At 35.3% G+C, this 21,221-nt stretch overlaps 1 protein-coding gene across 4 annotated transcripts in view; it reads left to right on the forward strand.

Annotated features, from left to right (window-relative positions):
• LOC129242744 (formin-like protein) overlaps window positions 1–18,896 on the forward strand; it is a 34,349-nt gene extending 15,453 nt beyond the window's left edge. For all 4 annotated transcript variants that reach the window (XM_054879550.1, XM_054879551.1, XM_054879552.1 and 1 more), the window contains exon 3: window positions 18,858–18,896. In XM_054879550.1, the coding sequence (XP_054735525.1) occupies window positions 18,858–18,887 (30 nt within the window). In that variant the 3' untranslated portion in view covers window positions 18,888–18,896. The remainder of the gene's footprint in view (window positions 1–18,857) is intronic.
• The last annotated feature ends 2,325 nt before the right edge of the window (window positions 18,897–21,221 follow it).

Genomic DNA, 21,221 nt, shown 5'->3' on the forward strand with positions numbered 1-21,221 from the left:
ATTAGGCCACGTCAGTTGAGCGCTTCGCTCGTATATGTGTTTATCTCAAAACTCCATTTTTTAAGTCGGTGGACACGATATCTCGAAAAGTTATGAAGCGATTTAGTTCAAATTTTGTACAATACAAATCTTTGAAATAACATTATCTAGTTATTGAACAAAGGATTTTTTTTGTTAATTACAACAATTTTTTTTTAGCCAATGTATGTCGAAAATTTCACTAAAAAATGTGTTTTTTGGTTCAAAGCCTGTCATAAATTCAAATTTTGATTTTTTTTTCCTTCGTACAACAACGAGATTTATCCATGTACTAACGAAATCCGTTTGGTTTTCTGATTTTAGATGAACCAATAATGAGCTATGCTGTCCACGGCAAGAGCATTTTTTTTTGAGACGTCAAGGAAGATGAGGTACCAACGGCTGAGTTTTCGAAATTTTTAAATAAAAATTTCACAAAATACTGTTTATATATAATGTATCTTAGATACAGTGAATTGCTTAAATAAAATATATGATTTTATATACTAAAAAAAAAATAGTCAAAATCTTCTTTTTTTCAACCTCTGAAACTCACCTAACCCTTAAAAAATTTGCGATAGTCAGCAAAAGACAGGTTGACGGTATAGAACGAACTTTGTTTAACACGCCTTTCTCAATGCGTGCAACAATCTCCCAAAAACATAATTAAACACATTTTTTCTCTGTTTACACATTACATTTTTACACTTTGTTCAGTGCTCATTGACTTCAGGCGCAGATAGAGATATTTGTTGTAACTCGCATTGCATTAAAAAAATGTATTTTAATTTGTTGCACCGAGAAAAAAATGAGTGGTTTATTTTTAAATACCGTATTTACAAAACACAATTTGTCTTTTGAAATAATTCTGTTAAGTAGAATTGAGATATTTGAAAGAAGAAAAAATCAAAGAATAAAGACAAAGAATTAAAAACTCAACCAAACCAACCAATAAGAAAATATATCGTCGTTTGAAGTACAAAACCTCGTAATTAACATTTGTGCCAAAAATGAAATTTACTCACCGGAAGCTGCTGGCGTAAATTCTTTTGCATTCATTCATACAATTTTTTTATCAAACTAGCCTGAAATGGCATGGGTTTTAATTATTAATTAATTAGCTTTGAAGTAAAACAGTTTGGAAAGCCTCGCATACGGGGCTTTGCACTTTAAACGACGATATGTATGTATGGATGAATGTTATACCATGGCGATTTCTACAGCATACAATTTTGAAATCAATATTGCTAATATATTATTTTATATAAAAAAAAAATAAATGTCCCGTATACTTCTGTTAGGTGCTAGGCCGAAATCCTCCTCCTATTTGTGTTGTACATCTTGATATTGTTCAACAAATAGATGAGCCTACAGTTTTAAGCCGACATGAGGATCAGATATTTTTTATGAGGAGCTTTTTCATGGCAGAAATACACTCGAAGGTTTGCCATTGCCTGCCGAGGGGCGACTGCTATTAGAATAAACTTTATATAATTTGGACATTTTGGTGTTTGATGCACGGAGATTTGAACCTGCGCACTCCCGAATGGAATAATTTTATATACTATGTGTTTAATTTGAGTTAAAAAAATAGACTTTAATTTATTGCATTTCGCCAAGTGAAAACTAGTTTGTTACGGGCGAGAAACTCACCAGTTCAAAAGGAGCATAAATGTGGCACAGTTGAAAAATTAGTTTTTTTAATAAGTGTAGTATTACATATTAGTAGGTACCATACACACATATCGGTAGCTCAATCACCTGTCATAGTTGAATAAATTCACCATTAAAGAAACTTCTTTGAGGTCCTATGCTCCCAAGAGGAGTGAAACAAGAACGATTATACTTTTTTATATTCTGAAAATTCAACAAATTCATTTTAGACCTAGTGATGTCATAAAAAATGTTTCTTCGTAATAACAAGAGGAATCATATCATCCATCGTACGGTGTGGGTTGCAAAATCGCCCGGGCCTAATGAACACTTGCAGATGTATGTATTTGTGCATATGTATATACCTACATATAATTGTAGATTATTATAAAATATCTTCTTTCATGCGCATTATTCCTATATTTGTTGTGCTTGTGGTGTCTCGTGCTTAAGGCGTGCCCATTCAATTCCTTTTAATTTTGATTCGTTTTCTACAAAAAATTGAAATGAATTCAATTATCGTTAAATTAGTTGAGTCATTCCACTATGTGGAGGTCATTACTTACATATATGTAAGTCTTTGTGGCTTTCACAATTTAAATTAAATGATAAAGGACTTGCAAAGTAATTCATATGAAGGTCTTTGAGTGTACAATTAATCGTATTCAGTGTAAATGTTTTGTGTGTGACTGCCATTCGGGCGGCAGACCGGCCATGGAAAACCTTCTCTGAAAACCATCAGACATTCAGTCGCGGCTCAAAACTGTACATATAGTCTGCAGAACCCAGTAAGTCCTGAAATGTTTGTAACCTTGGTAAAGAGAGAGAGTGAGAGAAAACACATCGAATTGAATAGATTAAGTTGTTGCTGTTGTTGTAGCAGCATAAACATTAGAGCACATAGAGCGCCAGTTCTTGGCCGGATATAAATCTGGGTCGTTCCGGTAACGTAGAACCGACTGTCGTGGGAACGTCAAGTTCATCAATGCTATCTTTTTAATTCGATTATAAGAATATAAACTTTCTAGTGACACTTTAAAAGTAATTCGGCTAGCTATGCCATATATGGGTTAACAAAACATATGTAATATAAGTTGTCCCATTAATATGACCTGTTTTGAAATTAAAAAAGGAAATATGGAGTCTATTTAATAAACACGAATGCTTTTTATTCTAGACATGGAGATTTTTTACGGAATAAAATACACGATAAATGACCATTTTTGTGAATTTTTAGTTTGGGGTCGGGTTAATTTTTTCATTGGCATGTCGATTCTTGTTTCTTAGCTCGGAAATTGTTCTTGGCTTAGTGTCTTTTAAAATGACTCACATCCTGGGGGCCAATCTACTCGTACATACATATATCAGCGCGGCGCAAGCTGACGACATTCTCGAGCAGTACCTGCAAAATTCTTATCGTTTCGGTAGTGGATTGTCATTATTACTGTTTTGTGTGTCCACGACTAAACCTCAACCCAAACCAAAAAGTTCAAAATAAGTGGTTTATTTTGAAAGTGATTATATTGTACCCATTTCCTGCTTTCGCGATATTATAGGGTTCCAAGCGTCCATAGAAGGCGCAAATTAGCGACATGTTAAAAAATCGCGCTTTGATGCGGATTATTGCGAGACGTTCGTCCACTGGAGTGAACGACAGTACTTGGCGACGAAGTCTCTCTCCCACAACAAATCTGACACCGAATTTGCGCTCCTTTACATGGCAGCTATAGTAGACGTCGCAAGGGCCTATGGTTTTCTTGCCTTGCCCCGTCCATCGCATCTCTTGGATGGTAGTGATGTCAGCCTTTACTCTCACGAGGACATCAACCAGCCGGGCATAGGCACTTTCCCCATTAAGGGACCGGACATTCCAGGTGCATGCCCTCAAATTGTATTCCTTATTTCGTTTGCAGTGGTCGTCATCAGTGTTGGAAGTTCTCATCCGAGGCTTTGTTGCTGTTTTCATTGAGGGGGCTTTTTAAGTGGCGGGTCCCAAACCCAGCGCACAACCAGATCACCTTCTCACCTTAGCTCACTACCGAACGGGTGTTCGGAAGCTACTCAGAGGATACGTGGGCTAATCCCGGACGTTGTGAGCTGCTTGAACCATATGCAGAAGAATCGTCCTGGCCACTCCAAAGTGAATGGCGATCAGTAATTTTCCCCACTTGCGTAGACTTCTACACATGGAACCATCCTCCCATCCAAGACAATGACAACACTTCCCAATAATTCGAAAGATATTGAAAGATAAAGTGGACTTCATAATATTATGTTGGTGAACTAATTAGTTTGTTATGATCCTACTATGGCAAAACTACTTTAGTTCTAAATATTTATCGTAAACTTGACAAGCACGTTAGTTTCGTTCCCAAAGGCTTTCCGACCGGTTGTAGCTGATTGAAGGAAGTTTTAAACTTAAAGGGACTGCAATTAGCCTTACTGCAGGTCCGGTTTATACTGTAAGATAAGAGGTAGAGTCATTTCATTTAACCTTGTTGTTATCGGTTCAGCAGTTCATCAAGCCCTGCGTAGTCACCCATCGCCAACGTTTATCTCCTCCAGGAAACATGCGGCATCCACGGGTGTTACGTAAGTGGGTTTAAGAAGGCATGTGAATTGGTGGTTAGTAAAATGTGGGGTAACTTGACTTGCCGGTCAGATATTGAGCATGTCGGGGTCGATTCTGGATTAGTAGGACTTTAACTTGTTTCTACATATATCCAGAAAGCAAGCTCTTCGTCAGTGAAGGGTGGTGGTTGAACTCCGACGAGAGCGTTCTGGGGTCGGGAGCTTAGGAAGGTGGTGAGAGACTACCGATGAATGCCGTTAAATGTCTGTCTGCAAACTGTCTTATATATACATATATATATAATTGGCGCGTACACCTTTTTTTGATGCTTGGCCGAGCTCCTCCTCCTATTTGTGGTGTGTGTCTTGATGTTGTTCCAAAAATGGAGGGACCTACAGTTTCAAGCCGACTCCGAACGGCAGATATTTTTATGAGGAGCTTTTTCATGGCAGAAATACAAACGCCTGCCGAGGGGCGACCACTATTAGAAAAATGTTTTTCTTAATTTTGTTGTTTAACCGAGATTCGAACCAACGTTCTCTCTGTGAATTCCGAATGGTAATCACGCACCAATCCATTCGGCTACGGCGGCCGCATCAGGAAATTAGTCGCTATTTAACTTGTAAATTAGACGCAAATGTTGGACAACGATGAGGTGGAAAAAGCAAAAATTTAAGAAGCATTACCAACAACAGTAATTAACGCGCATTGGATTACGTTGGATAGTAAGCATAAACGGAACCAGTTTATCAAATGCATTAGACTACAGCTCAACAGAATCCATGAAACCTAACCAACCAGTCAGCTCTAGTCAATAATCCATTCAACCAACCGCATAGCACTCTGACTGTGGTTAATACGGCATCTATTGCTATGAAATCTTTGTTCAGGTATGTTGGTAGGTGTGCGAGTGTGTGTGGCAAGAAGAAATCCAAAAACCGCAACACGTTTCTCAGATTTTTCTACCACAACTTTGATGCTGTTATTGCTGCTGCAACGTTTCAATGCTTTGTTGCTGTGGTGCTTTACAAATTTCAACAAAAATGTAAGTTTTGCTTACTTAGTAGACTTTGGTGCTGAAGGCAGGAACGCTTTGGTAAAAAAAATAATAATGGTCAACAAGTTGCTGCTTTTGCTTTTGTTTTTGTTGCCATTCCTGTTGCTTTGTCACGGCTTGTGGTGCCATAACTGGTGTTGGCGTTGACACTGATGCTGTCTTTGTTACCTTTACCGGTGATTGGGCTGCACACTCGTACAATCCAGTCTTAGACTAGATAATTGAATTTGTATGCCTTTGCGACAATAGGCAGAAGATCGACCGGCGTTTGTGTAGGTTTGAGTTCGTGGCGAAAATGGCCATGTGTCTCCGGCGACTTAAATGCATCCATATGTATAAAGTCTGTTTCGGAATATACAGATTTTGTGCATTCATTATGCGCCGCTGCATCAGACTTTATCAAAGTACTAAAGGCAAAGTATTAAAACGTAAATGGGCTTATTACATATTTGTCTCATTGCCTCCTGTTCTACTTTTTTTTAGTGCCACAAAATAGAGTTCCGATACTACTTTGGAGGCAGTGCCAGAAGCATGTTTGTAACCCTCTTTTTATCTTCGATTTTATTTTTATTTATTGTTTGTTATGTTCTCTTTGCTTGTGATGTAAATTAGCCTTAGTAGTTTTCATTAGAAAAATCAGTGGTATCGTTGATATGAAAGGAAACAAAAAATACATGCTTTTGGGTGGGTGTTACACCGCCAACTAAGTGGGTCACATACAAACACTATGTACATACATATGTATGTTTGCATATACAAATGTATGCGTGTATGTATGTATTTAATTTTGAGATGTGGCTTCTGGATAACAAGTAGTTAGTGTTTTTCTCCTTATTAGCATAAACATGATCCGATGATCAGGTATTACCGCTTTTTATTTTTTCATTTCGTTCGAACAGTGTAGTTCAAATTTTAAATCTGTACAGAGCTTTCTTTTCAATTTTATTATGTACATACTTTTGAAAGGTTAACCTCATTTTCAATCCTATTATGTACATACTTTTGAAAGGTTAACCTCATTTTCAGTTCGGTTTCACATAGGTAAGGTTAGGATAAATGGCTGCCAACGTGAGGGTCTCACCTGGGAAGAATCAAAATTCGTCCATTGTGATGCCATACAGAGGAAAAATAGAAGGAAAAGTACCAAACATGGGAAGAAGGGGCTTTGGTTTGGAGAATGACGACCAACAGTGGCTAATTACATTTGTATTAACTGCTTACAGCTACTCATGAAATTCCTCAGGAGTGTGATATTTAAACTTGCTATGTCCGCAGATGTAGTAAAAAATTGAGAGCTCAGGTGTCTGAATGGTAGCCCAACAAGAGCAGGGCAGCTGAGAAGAAGGTGCTGAGAGGAGTCACGCCATCATCCAAACAGAAAGGAGTTGAAGCAACCCCAAGTTTCATGCACAATTCCGGGTAAGGAATAGGGCCTGGGCCCAGAGCCCGAGTTATCGTCTGGATGTCGGAGTATATTTTTACCTCCCTTACAGTAATTACTGAAGTAAGCAACCAAACCACTGCTTCTTTAATTGCGGCTACCTCCGCTTGGAAAACACTACAGTGGACCGAAAGCCTAAATTTGAGCTTGATGGGGAGCTTTTCGCCGAAATCCGTCTAGCTTCGTAAACATGTTAGTCATGTCCTGTCTCCAAATGTTGCACACCCTCCCTCCTCTCTTGAGGGAATATGAATGAAAAAAGTATCGCTCAGACCGAGCTATGCGGATGAACTATAAGTTTCTAAGAGTACTGGAGTGTCCTTAGCGTAAGTCCAGCTTGTGTGCGGAACACCTCATCTTCTTTTACACATACTTGTATGCGCTCATGTATCTCGGTTGGTGTCATGGCTAAGGCTTTCTGGATAAGCATTCGGCTGCATTCTTAGCAAATACAGGTGTTTTCTACATGCTACTAGACCTTCTTTTAAGCGGTAACTTTTAACACACAAAATGTTCACCACTTGTAACTGTAACTGCAACACACAGTTAACGCCTTAGGGCTTGATGAAACGTCTATCAAACGAGCACTATACTTTCTAAAACAAGCTGCCAAGTTTGCTATACATCATTCATTATCACTATTATTATTATTACTATTTTTTTTTTGTTTTTAATATGAAAGCTTAATATTTTTCCCACAACAAATTTACTGTTAAAAAGCGACTATTAAACACGTGGTTAATTTATCTTGTTTGAATTTAGTCCCAACTTGATATTGTGGCGGAAAAGTTTCTTATCTCAGTGCCATTTCAGCTCTGCTTTGCAACAAAACTAAGTTTCAATATACATTTTGTCGTGCTGGCTTAAACTTAGTTTCAAAATTTATAACAGTATATTCATATACAAAATTTCTAAGGCACGCTTCCAAATTTTGAGTTAGTTCACATTTTTAAAAAAATTTAGCATATCGAGAATCATGCATATGTATAATTTAAAAATATACAGCTATGTTAAAGCTAATAGGACATAATTACCGAGTTTTAACTATTTTTTTGTATATCATTTCTTTATGTTTTAAAACAATTTTGGTTATGGTTGATTTTTAAAAAGGGTGTATTTAATTGAATAAAAGTTAATTGAAATGTTGTTGTTGTTGTTGTCAAAGTGGTTGAGTATTTCTACTGAAAAAATCTTAATTAGCCACTAGCGCCGTTTTACTACCTCGTAATCCATTCGTGATATCCAAGTATAGCAGCAAACTTTTTATTCGTCCTCTGGATGTTTTACGAGGGCCATGTTTTTCTTGTTGTAGTACATCTAGTTAATTGCTTCCACAGTCTTTCGACTAAAGCATAGTAGTGTGAATCAATGGATGGTTTTATTGTGTTGAGTATCTCTGTTATGTCTAGTTGCCGAATCCTTTCCTGCTAGCTCATCTACTGTCTCATTACCTTCTATATTCCTATTCCCGGAAACCCATATCACAGTACTTTGAGGCCAATGCCCAAGCAATTCTAGTTCCTCTCTACTGAAATAATCTACACTGTAAAATTAGTTTGCGTGAAATGGAATTGGAATCTAAGGCCTTGGTAGCTGCTTGGCTGTCTGAAAAGATAGCTACTCTTGCACCAATTTCTTTGTAGTGAAATACTGAATACTGATATAGTATTAAAGAAAACTTATGAAAGATTATTGTCGAGCAATTGTAGAAGACCGTAAGGGTATGTCTTATTGCAAGTTCTCTGTATTTTTGTCACCTCATTTGTTGAATTATTTTATTAATCATAGAAACCAGGACGTAAAAACCGTAAATACATTTTGTTCAAGGTACATACAATTCCTGTAATAAAATTTGGAGAATCGTGTCAAGTTATGATATTTGATCGTTGTTCTTCCATTCCCGAGATTCGCATAAAAATATTGCCTAATCTTCGTTCTGATGAGAAAAGTTATATAATAATTGACGTTCAGACTTGAGATAGTCAGTTATCAATATTCGTTAGGGTTGGTTAAAAACTGTTAACAAATGAATGAATGAATAAACCGAATGTAATTAGAACCATTTGGAAGTATAATCGACTCTGGTCACGTCATCGCAAGTAAGTAGAAGCAAATATTTTTATGCTTTCAGCGCTTAATTCTCGTCATGTTTGGTTATTGTGGGTCACGCCGACTTAAGAGCGGTTCCGCTTTGAAAGATTGTTCTTTTATTTTACGCCAGCGTTACTACAATAGAATATTCAGTTCGAAATCGCTACATTACAGAACGCTATGACAGCTATTGTGAACGAAAATTGGCTTGAACAAATCTATGACCATTTTCAAGTTCGAGTTTCCTTTTTGCACTATATTGTTGTGACAGCTGTAATGCGTTTGATACGGTGGTCTATCGAAAACTATATTTTACTAAATTGTCCTAATTTTTTGATTGTTATAGATAATTGGTCAACAAAGTCTGGAATAAAAAAAAAATTATCGAAAAATCCTGAGTCTACTGCTAAGGTGCCAGACGTAAAAACACCAATGTACGTTCTTCCGGCTGGGTCAATTGAAAATAATGCTACTGTAATGGAAAGCTTTGTAGAAGATCAAAATTCCGCTGGAAATGCGCTTTCTTTCTTTAACGAACAGTGATATTGGGCTATGTTAGGCTTGGCTACTATTGTCGACACGGTACGACATGCTACACAACCCAAAAGCAATCAACTTATTAAAAACTGATACAATTTGGTGCTACGATCGTTTGAGTTAACGCTTTTTGTGGGGCCATCTCAAAGATAGTGTTTATGTGAATAAATCAGATACAGTTAGAGCTTTGTTGACATATTGACATAATTGGGCGATAGGACCCCAATTAAGGCAAAAGGTCATCGAAAATTTCACCAAAAACATCGCGACATCTGCAAACGTGCACGCGGGCAGCATTTGGACAAAAAATCTTTTATTAATTATAAATTGCATGTTCTCCACTAATATGCTAATAAAATAAATTTAAAAAAGAAACTCGTACTTTCGTACTTGAAAGTTCATTCGCAAACACGTTCTTGGCTGACATGTAAGAAGATTTGATTTTTATTTGCATGTGTACGTACGTAGGTATGTATATGCGACAAGATGAAATTTCATATGTATGTGTATATATCCATAGTATAGTATATAGCTTAAATTTCTATCACTTTATTAATATGCATATTTATGTATGTAATGTAATAGAAAACCATTTATGAGGTATAGAATTTTATGCCATATAACTTTTTTTGATTATTTTCAGATTTCCTAAGTTTTTAACTTAAAAAGAAAACAGCTTTATGACACTTACCGTATGTGCCATTACTTGCACGAGTATATACACAGATATAGCAATAGATATATACATACATACACACATTCTCAAAAGACGCTTTGCACTTGAAAGTGTTATACATGGCTGTTTATGGCAGCGTCTTACTCATCGCGTTATGTATATACTTCCTCCATACCCTCTCATTGACGGTGTCGTTGCTAACTCTACTGTTGCATTGCACACTCGCCTTCATCGTCAATGCCAAGTGGCTTTTACAAGACTTATGAAATCTCCAACTTTACTGTAGTGGTTTCCAGCAATGTATGTGACGGACTCACTTTGTTTGGCTCAAAAGTCAAACTTATGCAGGCTTCGTCAACGAAGCTATCGCAGTCGGCTGGTCTTAGTTCCATTACTGGCGTCATCTTTAACATTGTCTGCGGATATTTTACGAGTATGACAGTTTTCGAAATGGTATTCTATTTGTAGCGCCAATAGGGACCTATTAAAGGATGGCAGTCACGTCTCAAGCCAAACAAATGCAAGCACTTTTCATTTTGCCGTTCTTGTTCTCTACATTGGTTCGAGTTTATTTTCATCATAGGGTGTTGTTGCAGGTTCTACAAGTAGTTGAACTGCAATGGCAAGGGCACCATAACGAAAAATAGTAGATAAAAAATAAAGAAGAAGCATGAAGAAGTATAAATAAACGAAATTCAAATGAAAACAGCAATGCACCAGGAACTGGTTACAGTAAAAGAAATAATGGTATTGAAGCTCACACAGGCCTTGCAATGGAATGTAATAAAATAATAAAAGCAACATAAAATTTTAAAAATACTCTACTACAAAAATAATAAAAACAACAACATGGACGTCAACTTTATCTTAGTGTTCATTAAAGCGAAACTAAACGAAGTAAAAAGAGAATGGTGTGCTGGAGCTAATAGAGAAATCCCTGCAGCAAGTAGTTGCGTTGCAATGAAGTTGTTTTTGGCTTTTGTTGCTGCAGTAGTGTCTTACAAAAACATATGCATGTGTACACACGAGTGCATCCATATGTTTGAATCTTTATTGTGCTGTTGCTGCTGTGCTAGGTTGACGATGTAGATATGTATGTAGTAAGCTATGGGGCGTGTTGGCGCGCTATCGATGAATGACAGACGACGGAAGTGATGTAGAGGGAGTTTATGCAGCAGTGATGATGTGGCTGTTGTGAACGGGGATTTGCCTTTGACTGATCGACTTGGTCGCCTGATGGTGTGCGATTGTGATTGTCAAGTTCAACACAGTAAAATTCCCGCCACTCACTGCGCCTGGCCACATGTTCTGCATTTCCTAAGTTTCATGCTGTAGATTTTTGATGGCAGGCATTAATTTTTAATACGCATACGTATGCATATTTTTATAGAGGCTGGCTAGCTGTATGGCATTTGCTCGCTAGAAAATTCTTGTTTCGCACTCTATTACATGAACCTCAAAATGAAAGAAGCGCGTATTTATTAGATTCACACGAGTATTTGGAGAGGAAAATATCAAAATAATATGAAAAGCTTTTGTAGCGGCGGTCGCGACTTTAGAATCAATACAAAGCATCTGGCTGCATTCCCACCAGGAAAAAAAACTTGTCATAAACATTTTAAACATTTAGAAAAATTTGCAGTAAAATCACCGCCTAAATATGCCCAAGTGGCACGCGCTACATAACTATTGTTGTAAGATTATCTAAGCCGTTTGAGAGTTATAAACGCCTGACCACATAACTAATACAATGAAGCAAAGATGATGTAGTGAAATATTGCTGGCAAATAATCTCTCCGAGTGGCACTAAAAGCACTGCTTGAACGAATTAGAACAGGCAGTAAAATTCAATGGAAATGGAGTGACAAGAATATCACAGAATATCCAGTTAGTGATTTGCGCAAAAGAGCTCTGTAAACAAAAAAAAGTTTATAAATGAAGTCCCAAGCAAAATAATAGATAAATGGCTCAACAACATTATGGCTGGCGCAGAAAAGGAAAAAAATAACGATAACTGAGAGTACATTTTTATTTCAGAGTAAACTGTTGCAACGCAAAAATCCAATGGACGGTCTATCAACATTTTCAGAATATCCAACCAGCAGCATTTGCAGCAAACCAACACATGCAACATTGATGCTGTATGAGTAACAGGCTAACAGAAAGCGATGAGGCACTTGCGCGGGCTAACGGAGCAATGACGTTGAAGATGCAGCTGAAGGCGTAGTCCATTGCCAAGACGAAAACGACAAAAACTCAGGAACTATGAGGCAATGTTCGGCGAGTTGCGAGAAGTGGAGAAGAATAAGCAAATATAAATGAAGCTGCGTTGTTGCTCTGCATATTATAATTTGTATGTGCTTATGTGTGCGCATAAAAATATGCGAAAAGTGTGAAAATAAAATATAAAAACAGATGCAGAATAAAGTGAAACGCACACTATGCATCTGTTGTATGTTGTCGTGAAAAGCTGATGTTGGAAAATCTTGGGAAGCCAGCAGCAACAGCAGGTTTCGTAGTGCTCCTTTACATAATACAGCATGAGTCACTTGCAGAACATTTCGCTGCTGGAAATGGGAGTTGTTAATCAGCACATACATACCTATGCATTCTATAGGCATAAATATATGTACAGTGCGTCAGAAAACGGAAGGCAATAAAAAAATACTTTATTATTTATTTATTTTTATTTATTCATTTGGTCTATAGAAATACAAATTCTCAATGAGGTGCCCATATTTGGGAATGGTTTTCATATGCAAGAAGAAGCACCGCAACAAAAAAAGGAGAAATTGCCAAAAATTAACGATATTTTGTAGTCACTTGAAACTTGCACTTTGTTGTACCGAAATTCAATGGGCTATAAAACTGCATACCCAGAAAAACTCTAAAATTTCTGTTTATGAAATGGAAAGTGGTGATGAAATATTTGAAACTTTTGAATTTTTTTACAAAGTTTGAAACTTTGCGTTATTTGGTCTTAGTTGCATGGCCTATATTTTTATGTTTCTTGCAATGGCGTGTATATGGGAAGAAATCTTAGGGGTACGATTCAAAAGCGGTTGGGCCAAGTGTATGTCGACTTAATAAATGCTAATGTGAGCGTATGCTTAAAGCAATTTAGGATTTCATGGCAATTTACAGATCGCGAAAGAATGTTGAAAGCAAGCGTAATAGATAAGAGGGAACTTCCATCTTCTAGCGATTGAAAACTAAAAAGTATCCTTCGAGATTCATAAGAAAGAATATATAGTTTGAAGAAGATACCATTTGGGACATCAATGGGCCAATGCAGTCTATTATGCGTGAAATTAGTGAATTTTTTTTTTGTGGACCACTTCAATCCGTCGCCCCTATGTAGGCAATGACAAGCCATGAAAAAGCTCTTCATAGAAAACCATCCGCCGTTTGGAGGCGGCATAAAACTGTGTGCTTATGGAAAAATATTAGGACGCACACCACAAGTAGGAGGAGGAGTTCGCCCAAACACCTAACAAAGAGTATAAGCGCCAATTATGTTTACAATATGTACCCCTCGCGAGTGAAAGTATTCGAGAATAACCCGGTCTAGTGCTACATGAAGGCGCTTAGCATATGGCGCAGAAGCTTGGACGATGACAACATTCAATGAAGTATTTCGTGGAGTGTTTGAGAGAAAGATTCTGCGGAAGATTTTTGGACCTTTGCAAGTTGGTGACGGCTCTGAAAGTATTCGATGCGGTTAGCTGGTGGTAGTAGAAGAAGAGGAAGGCCTCCTCTGCGCTGGAAAGATCAGGTGGAGAAGGACTTCCGTTACTTGGTGTGTTCAACTGGCGTCGGTTAGCACGTGAAAGAAACGACTGGCGTGCTTTATTACGCTTGGCCAGCTGAATTGCCAATCAAGAAGAAGAAGTAGTAACATTTATAAATATAATTACGTATTCATATACACAATTCAACCTCATCTTAATGAGTTGGTTTTTGAGGAAAAATGACGTTTGAAATAAAATGTTCTCTAATTTGATATTCCAGCTCCTCAGTGGCCTTCGAACTAACAACTAACCGAATGGTAGTCTCGCACGAACTAACTTGGCCACTATTGCCACCGTTTCTTTCAAATTATTTCCATCCTCTGTAGCTGAGTTTAATATTTTAGTGAGTGTTTTCAAGCAAAAATGGTGTGAAACCCACGAAAAGAAAACAAACTTGAACTTGGCATCCATTGTATTGTTTAACTATGAATATGAACCAGTTTATTTGTTTAGTTTAAATTCCTAACTTTGCTTGCATTCAAATCCATTTGACTTGCCCACTAGTCGTAGTGCGAAAGATGTAGGTGCTTCTTTAGTTGAATTACTGATATACACAAAGAAAATTGCACCTTAACGGCATTCAATTCGACTCAATTAAGCGGCATTAAACATTTTACGATCATTTGGCATTTCTTTAATGTTTCTTAGTTTCCCCTTCCTAACGTTTGCAGACAAATTTTTGCACGAATGACAGATTTAAACATACATATACAGGTAATATACACATACATACATACACTTGGGCTCAAATAATTAAGTCACTTCAGTTTTTTTACAACATTCGCAATATTTTCCTTTCCTTCCTACATTTTGTTTCGTTAATTTTTTATAAAAATTTAGTTCATTGCATAACAGAAACCTTATAAATCAAAGCTCGGACTTTTTGAAAAATTCACAAAAAATTAACAGGTTTCAAAGAATTTCCATAAAAATTTGCAACTTTTCAATCAGAATCTTTAGAAAACCTCTGTGCATGCAGTTATGGCCCATTTAATTTTAGTATAATTAAGTGTAAATTTGAAATTACTTGAAAATCGCGTTGATTTTTGTTTTAATTTTTTAGCTAACGGTGCTATGCACTTTCTTCCATTTAAAATAGTACTTTCTACATACGAATAAAACTTAATAAGCAATAAAACTGCATGCTAACATTCTTGTCAAGAAATTCGAATTGAATTAAATGAAATTAGAATTAGGGATGAAAAGGGGATGAAAAGTTTGTCGAAATTTTCTAATATTTGTATCAAATCTGAATATTGGATTTATATGGTTTTTGTTAAACAATGAACTATACTCTAGCATAAAAAAATTATGAGCATTCAAAAAGCAGAAGAAAAATAGTAAAAACTGGTAAAAATTTTGAGGTGCCATCGTTTTGTCACGGGTTGTTTGTATGTATGTATTTGGACATGCGTAATTTAACAATAAAAATAAACTTGAGCAATCGAGAAAAAGGCTAAAATAATAAAATATCAACACAAAACGAATTTTCAACAAGTAAAGACATTCATTTGAACTTGTTTTGAAGGTCGACACTTAATTGTAGCCTGCTGCAAATGCTAAACAAGCAGCACAGTAAAATCACACACACACACAAAAGTGTATATACATTTCTTTCTACGGCTGGGTCGGGGTGTGTGTGAAAATATACATATGTTTAAAAAATTACTGCGAATAAACTTTTTGCTTCGTTGCAAATAAAAAGTGACATCAGTTACATGTAGGTATGCATGTATGTATTATTTACATACTCTAAAATTCCTTTGACGAGTAGTAAGAGTTTATTTTATTTTAATTTTATATTTATTTCATTTTTTATTTTGTTTAATTATTTTTTTATTACAAAATGAGTTTATTTTTTTATTTATTTTCCTTATGGAATATCGAAAAAATTAAATATATAATATTAAATATTATGTTTCGGGTGTTTTGTAGCTGCATGAGAACTATCGATATCTATAACTATCGTTTGACAGCTGAGAATGGTCAACTGTATGACAGTAAGGTTTGGCAAGTCATCATGAATCATCTAACGCCATATCAACGCTTCAAAATAGTGAAAATTTACATGAAAACAAAAATCTGTTCGCGAAGCTCTTACAGCAAAGTGTTGAAGAAAACGCTGAAATATCGATCCACCGTCATTTTCAATTTTTTGGCCTTGGTCCTTCGAAAATTTTTTCTCCGTTAAATAGTTTACGTTAGGATCTTGGCTTAAGTGCCTACAAAAAAACGGCTCCTGCAAGAATTGCATTCGATTTTTGTTGACTGGGCTGAATTTTTCAGTGATATGTCTTTCAGATTTATTGGAAAAGGTAGTCAAAAATTGAACTGATCGAATAGGCCCTGTAAGCTAATTTGGCTTCCCACGGTACAGACGGACTTTGTTATAATAATATCAGTTATAATAGGTTCACATATAAGTAGTTTATCTAAAAAGCGAAAATACCCATATAAAATTTCTCTCTCGAGATCCGAGATTATAAAATCTTAGATTATAAACATACTTTTTTCCGTTTTCTGTGTTATTGATAATTATTACGAATGTAAGGAGAAACGTCAATGTAAAAACTAAATAAAATAGACGCAGGAAAAGGGAAGACGTAACTCTTATAAAATTTGTGTGAGATAAAAATTCTGCATTCATATTCAAGAAAAAAAACGTGTCCCCATAGTCGCTTTGGCCTGTTATTTCTTAATATAAAATTTAATATGAATGTATTATAATATGTAATCGGCCACCGTAGCCGAATGTGTTGGTGCGTGATTACCATTCGGAATTCACAGAGGGAACGTAGGTTCGAATCTCGGTGAAACACCAAAATTAAGAAAAACATTTTTCTAATAGCGGTCGCCCCTCGGCAGGCAATGGCAAACCTCCGAGTGTATTTCTGCCATGGAAAAGCTCCTCATTAAAATATCTGCCGTTCGGAGTCGGCTTGAAACTGTAGGTCCCTCCATTTGTGGAACAACATCAAGACTCACACCACAAATACGAGGAGGAGCTCGGCCAAACACCCAAAAAGGGTAGGGTGTACGCGCCAATGATATATATCCGTCCTTTTTTGCAACCTCAGTAGACGTTGTTTATAGATTTCCTCCGACTGTTTTTCACTAGCGGCAAACTGCAAAAATAAATTAGATATTGCTTCTCTTTGCTTTTTCCACCAAACCAATTTCTATGAAAAAACCATCTCAAAACAGGCTTGACAGCTGATTGCCAATTTTGCAGCTAATCTACTGCACATGTGAACGCACTTTTAGTTATCGTTTTTGTACTCTGTATGCATTAACAGATAAATTCTGTACACTTGAAGAATTCACAATTTTCCTAATTACTCAAGATTTAAGTTTCATCACGATTTTGGTATTCCGTAAAAGCTTTTTCTTGTAACTGGAACGGTTGGACAAATTAAATCAGCTGCTTGAAGGATTTAACGAGTTTATTGCGGTAAGCGCTGCGTACTTCAGTTTTTAATGTTATTAAGAGTCCCAAAAAGTATCAGCTTGATAACAGACGTGATTGTTTTTTTAATTTTTGTTAATTTATTACTTCACTTCTTCACAAAATTTCACCAAAATTTGCTAAAATTTGTATGCGGTTGCGTGTTTTCTCGACGTAGCTTTAGACGTTCAAGGTCATGCCTTGGAGAGCCGGTCCTAGGCAAAAAATGACTATTATGAACTGTACAGCTACTGTATACAAGAAAAAAATTTTCATCACTAAAATAATTTTTTTATGTATAGCAAAAAATGTATTTAAAAACAGAATTGGATTACTAATTTTGCGATTACTTATTTCTCTATTTGTGGATTACTTATTTCTTTTCTAATAACTGTTATGAACGAAGATTGAAGGGAAACTAAGCTTAAGAACTCAGGCAATGTTTCAAATTCGGAATAACAATTATTTTTGGTATCTACTTTTGGTAGTACATCTTCTTCTAAATCCACATAACAAGTTTTGCATTCTGACAAAATTCAACTTAAAATTGAAATTACTATATTCAAAAACAAAACCTTTTTTACCGATTGCACTTTCCAGGATCACTTAGACCATCCACGTATATCGTATAGATTTGTCTTCCAAATCCTATGATTACATCATCGACTTGTGTGGTATTGTATAATTTAAAAATTCATTATCGAGAAAATCTTATCTGAGAAAATCTAATAACACTAGGCGGAGTGAATTTTCAATATTTTTTTCTTATATACAATAGCTGGATCTCCAAAGCACAAAAATCCAATAAAAAATAAACCTTTTTCTCTGAATTATTTTGTTAATAACAAATTTTAAAGGAGGGAGCCTGTATAAGATCAATGTTCCAATCGACAGGAATAATAACATTCTGTTCATGCCTTAAAAACTTGTCCTTCTAGTTTAAGTGCAATAGGAAAAAATTTCACGGAACTTTTAATATTGGATTGATGGATAGGAAAGGATATTTTTTTTCATTTTGGATAGGGAAAGAGTAAACAAATTAATTAATTAATATTGTAATATAATTTATGATACAACGGTAGTGTTTTCGAGTTTCTTAAAAATCTTAAAAGAAGTAAAATCGTTCCCAAAAATATTAATTCTATCACTTTGAAGAAACTCTGAACCAAACTGGATATTTGGCAACTGGATTGTTTTACACTACTTCCATTTTTCATTTTCCGGACATGGGGGCTAAATTTCTCTGAATGTTCCAAATTTATTTGCAATATTCTAAATGAATAAAAAAACTCAATGATAACTTGTGAACTTTATGCGAACTTATCTGGATGGTCAGCACAGCATGCATTGAAACTTAAAAAAAATATATATCTATATCTACTTTTATAGTTGTTTTGTATTCAGTTATATAATTTCGATAGCTTTTTCAGAAATTTCATAAAACACGTGTAGGTAGTAAGTTCAACTATTAGATATGCAAACGACTTTTATTTATTTATGTACTTATTTAATTCAAAATGTATTTATCAATTACTCGTACGCATCACTAATCTTTTCAATTATTTTTTCTTTTCAGGTGAGTGTTTTTCTTCAATTGATTTGCTAAGCAAAAGGATTTTTTATTTTTGGTAAGAGTTATTTAAAATTGGTTACGTCATTTCCGTATTACTGGTGCCCAGACTTGTTTCATACTATTAGGAGCTGTAATAATATTTTTATGAAAATTTATTTTTTGATCTTCAAAGCATGTTTCTAATGCAGTATTATTCGCTAGTCATTAATCCAATTTTCGTAGGCAGGAGTTCTTTCATAGGGGTTACGCTGAGTCGTGGGCGGTTTTAATTTTAGCTTTTTAAGGCGTCTTTTGGAATGTTTTTTGACGAGTAATAGAAATGTGGAAGTTTGATATTTTTTGTCATATATTTATTCATAATTCAACCGCAAGTCGAAATATTTTAAGACTAAAATCTTCATCATACACTGTTAGACCACTCCGAAGGCAACTGTGTTGAAAAAAAGTATGCCGACGTGAAATCAAATACCTCCTAAAGCTGAAATTTTTATAATTTACCAGCAGTACGAGGGTTGTTTGAAAAGTCCGTGCAAAAATTAAAATTACTTAATTGTTTGGGTTAAACTTTTATCGAATTTCGCCGTAGTCTCCTCTGAGGCTTATACTCTTTGTATAATATTGTAGCAAATCTGAAAAACAGCCATTCGTTTTTGCAATCACCTTATTTTTGTCGCCAGCCATTTTTTCAAATACTTCTTTCAGAGTAATTGTTCGCTCTGCTTTATCTTTGATATCATCAGTGGTGTAATTGACTGACCTCTTCTTTTAGAAGAGTGCATTTATTTTAACATTCAACAAAGAAATCTGCGGAGTAATGATTTATTCTTTTTACAGTGGGTTAGAACGGTTTATGGCTCTTTTGCTGCGTGCATAGAACATTGAATGAATCTAATAAAACTTCAAATTGTTGCGCTTGTTTTTTCATTTTCTGAACAAAATTTCAAATTGTCACTAAATTAATTCTACAAATAAGTAGGAACTATTATTGTTAAGCTTTGTTGTAGTCTGTAATAAATCATGTTTTTCTAGATTAAAAAAAGAAGCTATTATAAAAGTACATATATTGTATGACTTTAGTAGGTGTAGTAGTATATGACTGCAATTTTTTTATACATCTCAAAATAATGTACACAAATTTTGTTAATTAATTTAAACAAACATACATGCAAATAATTTATAAATGCATGCTTCTGTGTTTGTGTTTAGGAAAATCTGAGATCATACTGAAATTAGTCATCTGGAAGAGTAATAATGAGCAACTGTGTAATCTGTAGACTTTTCATAAAGCAACTTATGTAAGTTCAATTAGCGCTTTATTAAAATAATTTTTAAATCAACTCTTAAATTAAATTACATTTTTTTGTGAAAGATAAGGGTTTACTATTCTAAAAGCAAAACCTTATAAAGTGAAATATAGTAGGCAGTTTCGTCAAAAGTTTATTTTATCTTATTCTACTCGTACTGTACTTAGTATGCCTACTTAAAGTCCTGAGTAAATGGTAGATCTCTGCCAATACGATTTTACTTGAACTTGAGCTCCAGAATGCTTTCTAATAACAATTAAAATATTCAAGGAAGTGTGTAAAAATGCATTGACTTATTTCTATTATCTTTAGCTGAAATCTTTGAATTTAATCACAGTTTGTGAGACACTCTTGTGATGACTCAGTTTAGTGTTATGAATCAAATTCACCTTGACTAGCGTTATTTTACCGTTTAATTTTTGGGGCGCACTGTAATTTTTTGCAATAATTATTTGCGGTGTTTGCAATCAGAAGAGAAGCCAAGCGATAATTACTGTGCGTGAGAGTGGAATGACAGCTCAGCATGGAATAAAATATTGCAAATACTTGGTTGTTGAATTATGAGTGGCGATATAGTTGGCAGTGGGCAAAACAAACAAAGTATGAAAGGTTATGCCATATAGTTGCCAAACATCATAAAAATGTAAAAAATAGTAATAATAATCTAGTGTGGGGCATATTGTCCAGAAAGGTCTAGGCCGTGCTTGTGATACTAATTTTTTTATTTTATTTTGCCACGCTCTAATGCATGCGGCTACGCGGTAACGACCTGCCTTTGGGCATAAATGTATGAACTTAGTATGAATAGTAGAGATATCCATATAAACATGTAAATTTACGAAATTTAAATCTTTAGACGCATTATTACATGGAAGCACCTCACGAAATATTTGAGTCCATTTTCGCTAAATTTATGCACTGAAATCGTCGCTAAAAAAAAAACGAAAAACGATAACACCTCAACATTTTGACTACTTTTCTTGTTTTTGTGTTTAAATTGTCCTTAATTTATTAGAAAAATTTGGCTCATTCTACAACAAATAACATTGAAATCAAAGTTTCA

Source organism: Anastrepha obliqua, chromosome 3 (assembly GCF_027943255.1).
Source record: "Anastrepha obliqua isolate idAnaObli1 chromosome 3, idAnaObli1_1.0, whole genome shotgun sequence".
Taxonomy (NCBI): domain Eukaryota; kingdom Metazoa; phylum Arthropoda; class Insecta; order Diptera; family Tephritidae; genus Anastrepha; species Anastrepha obliqua.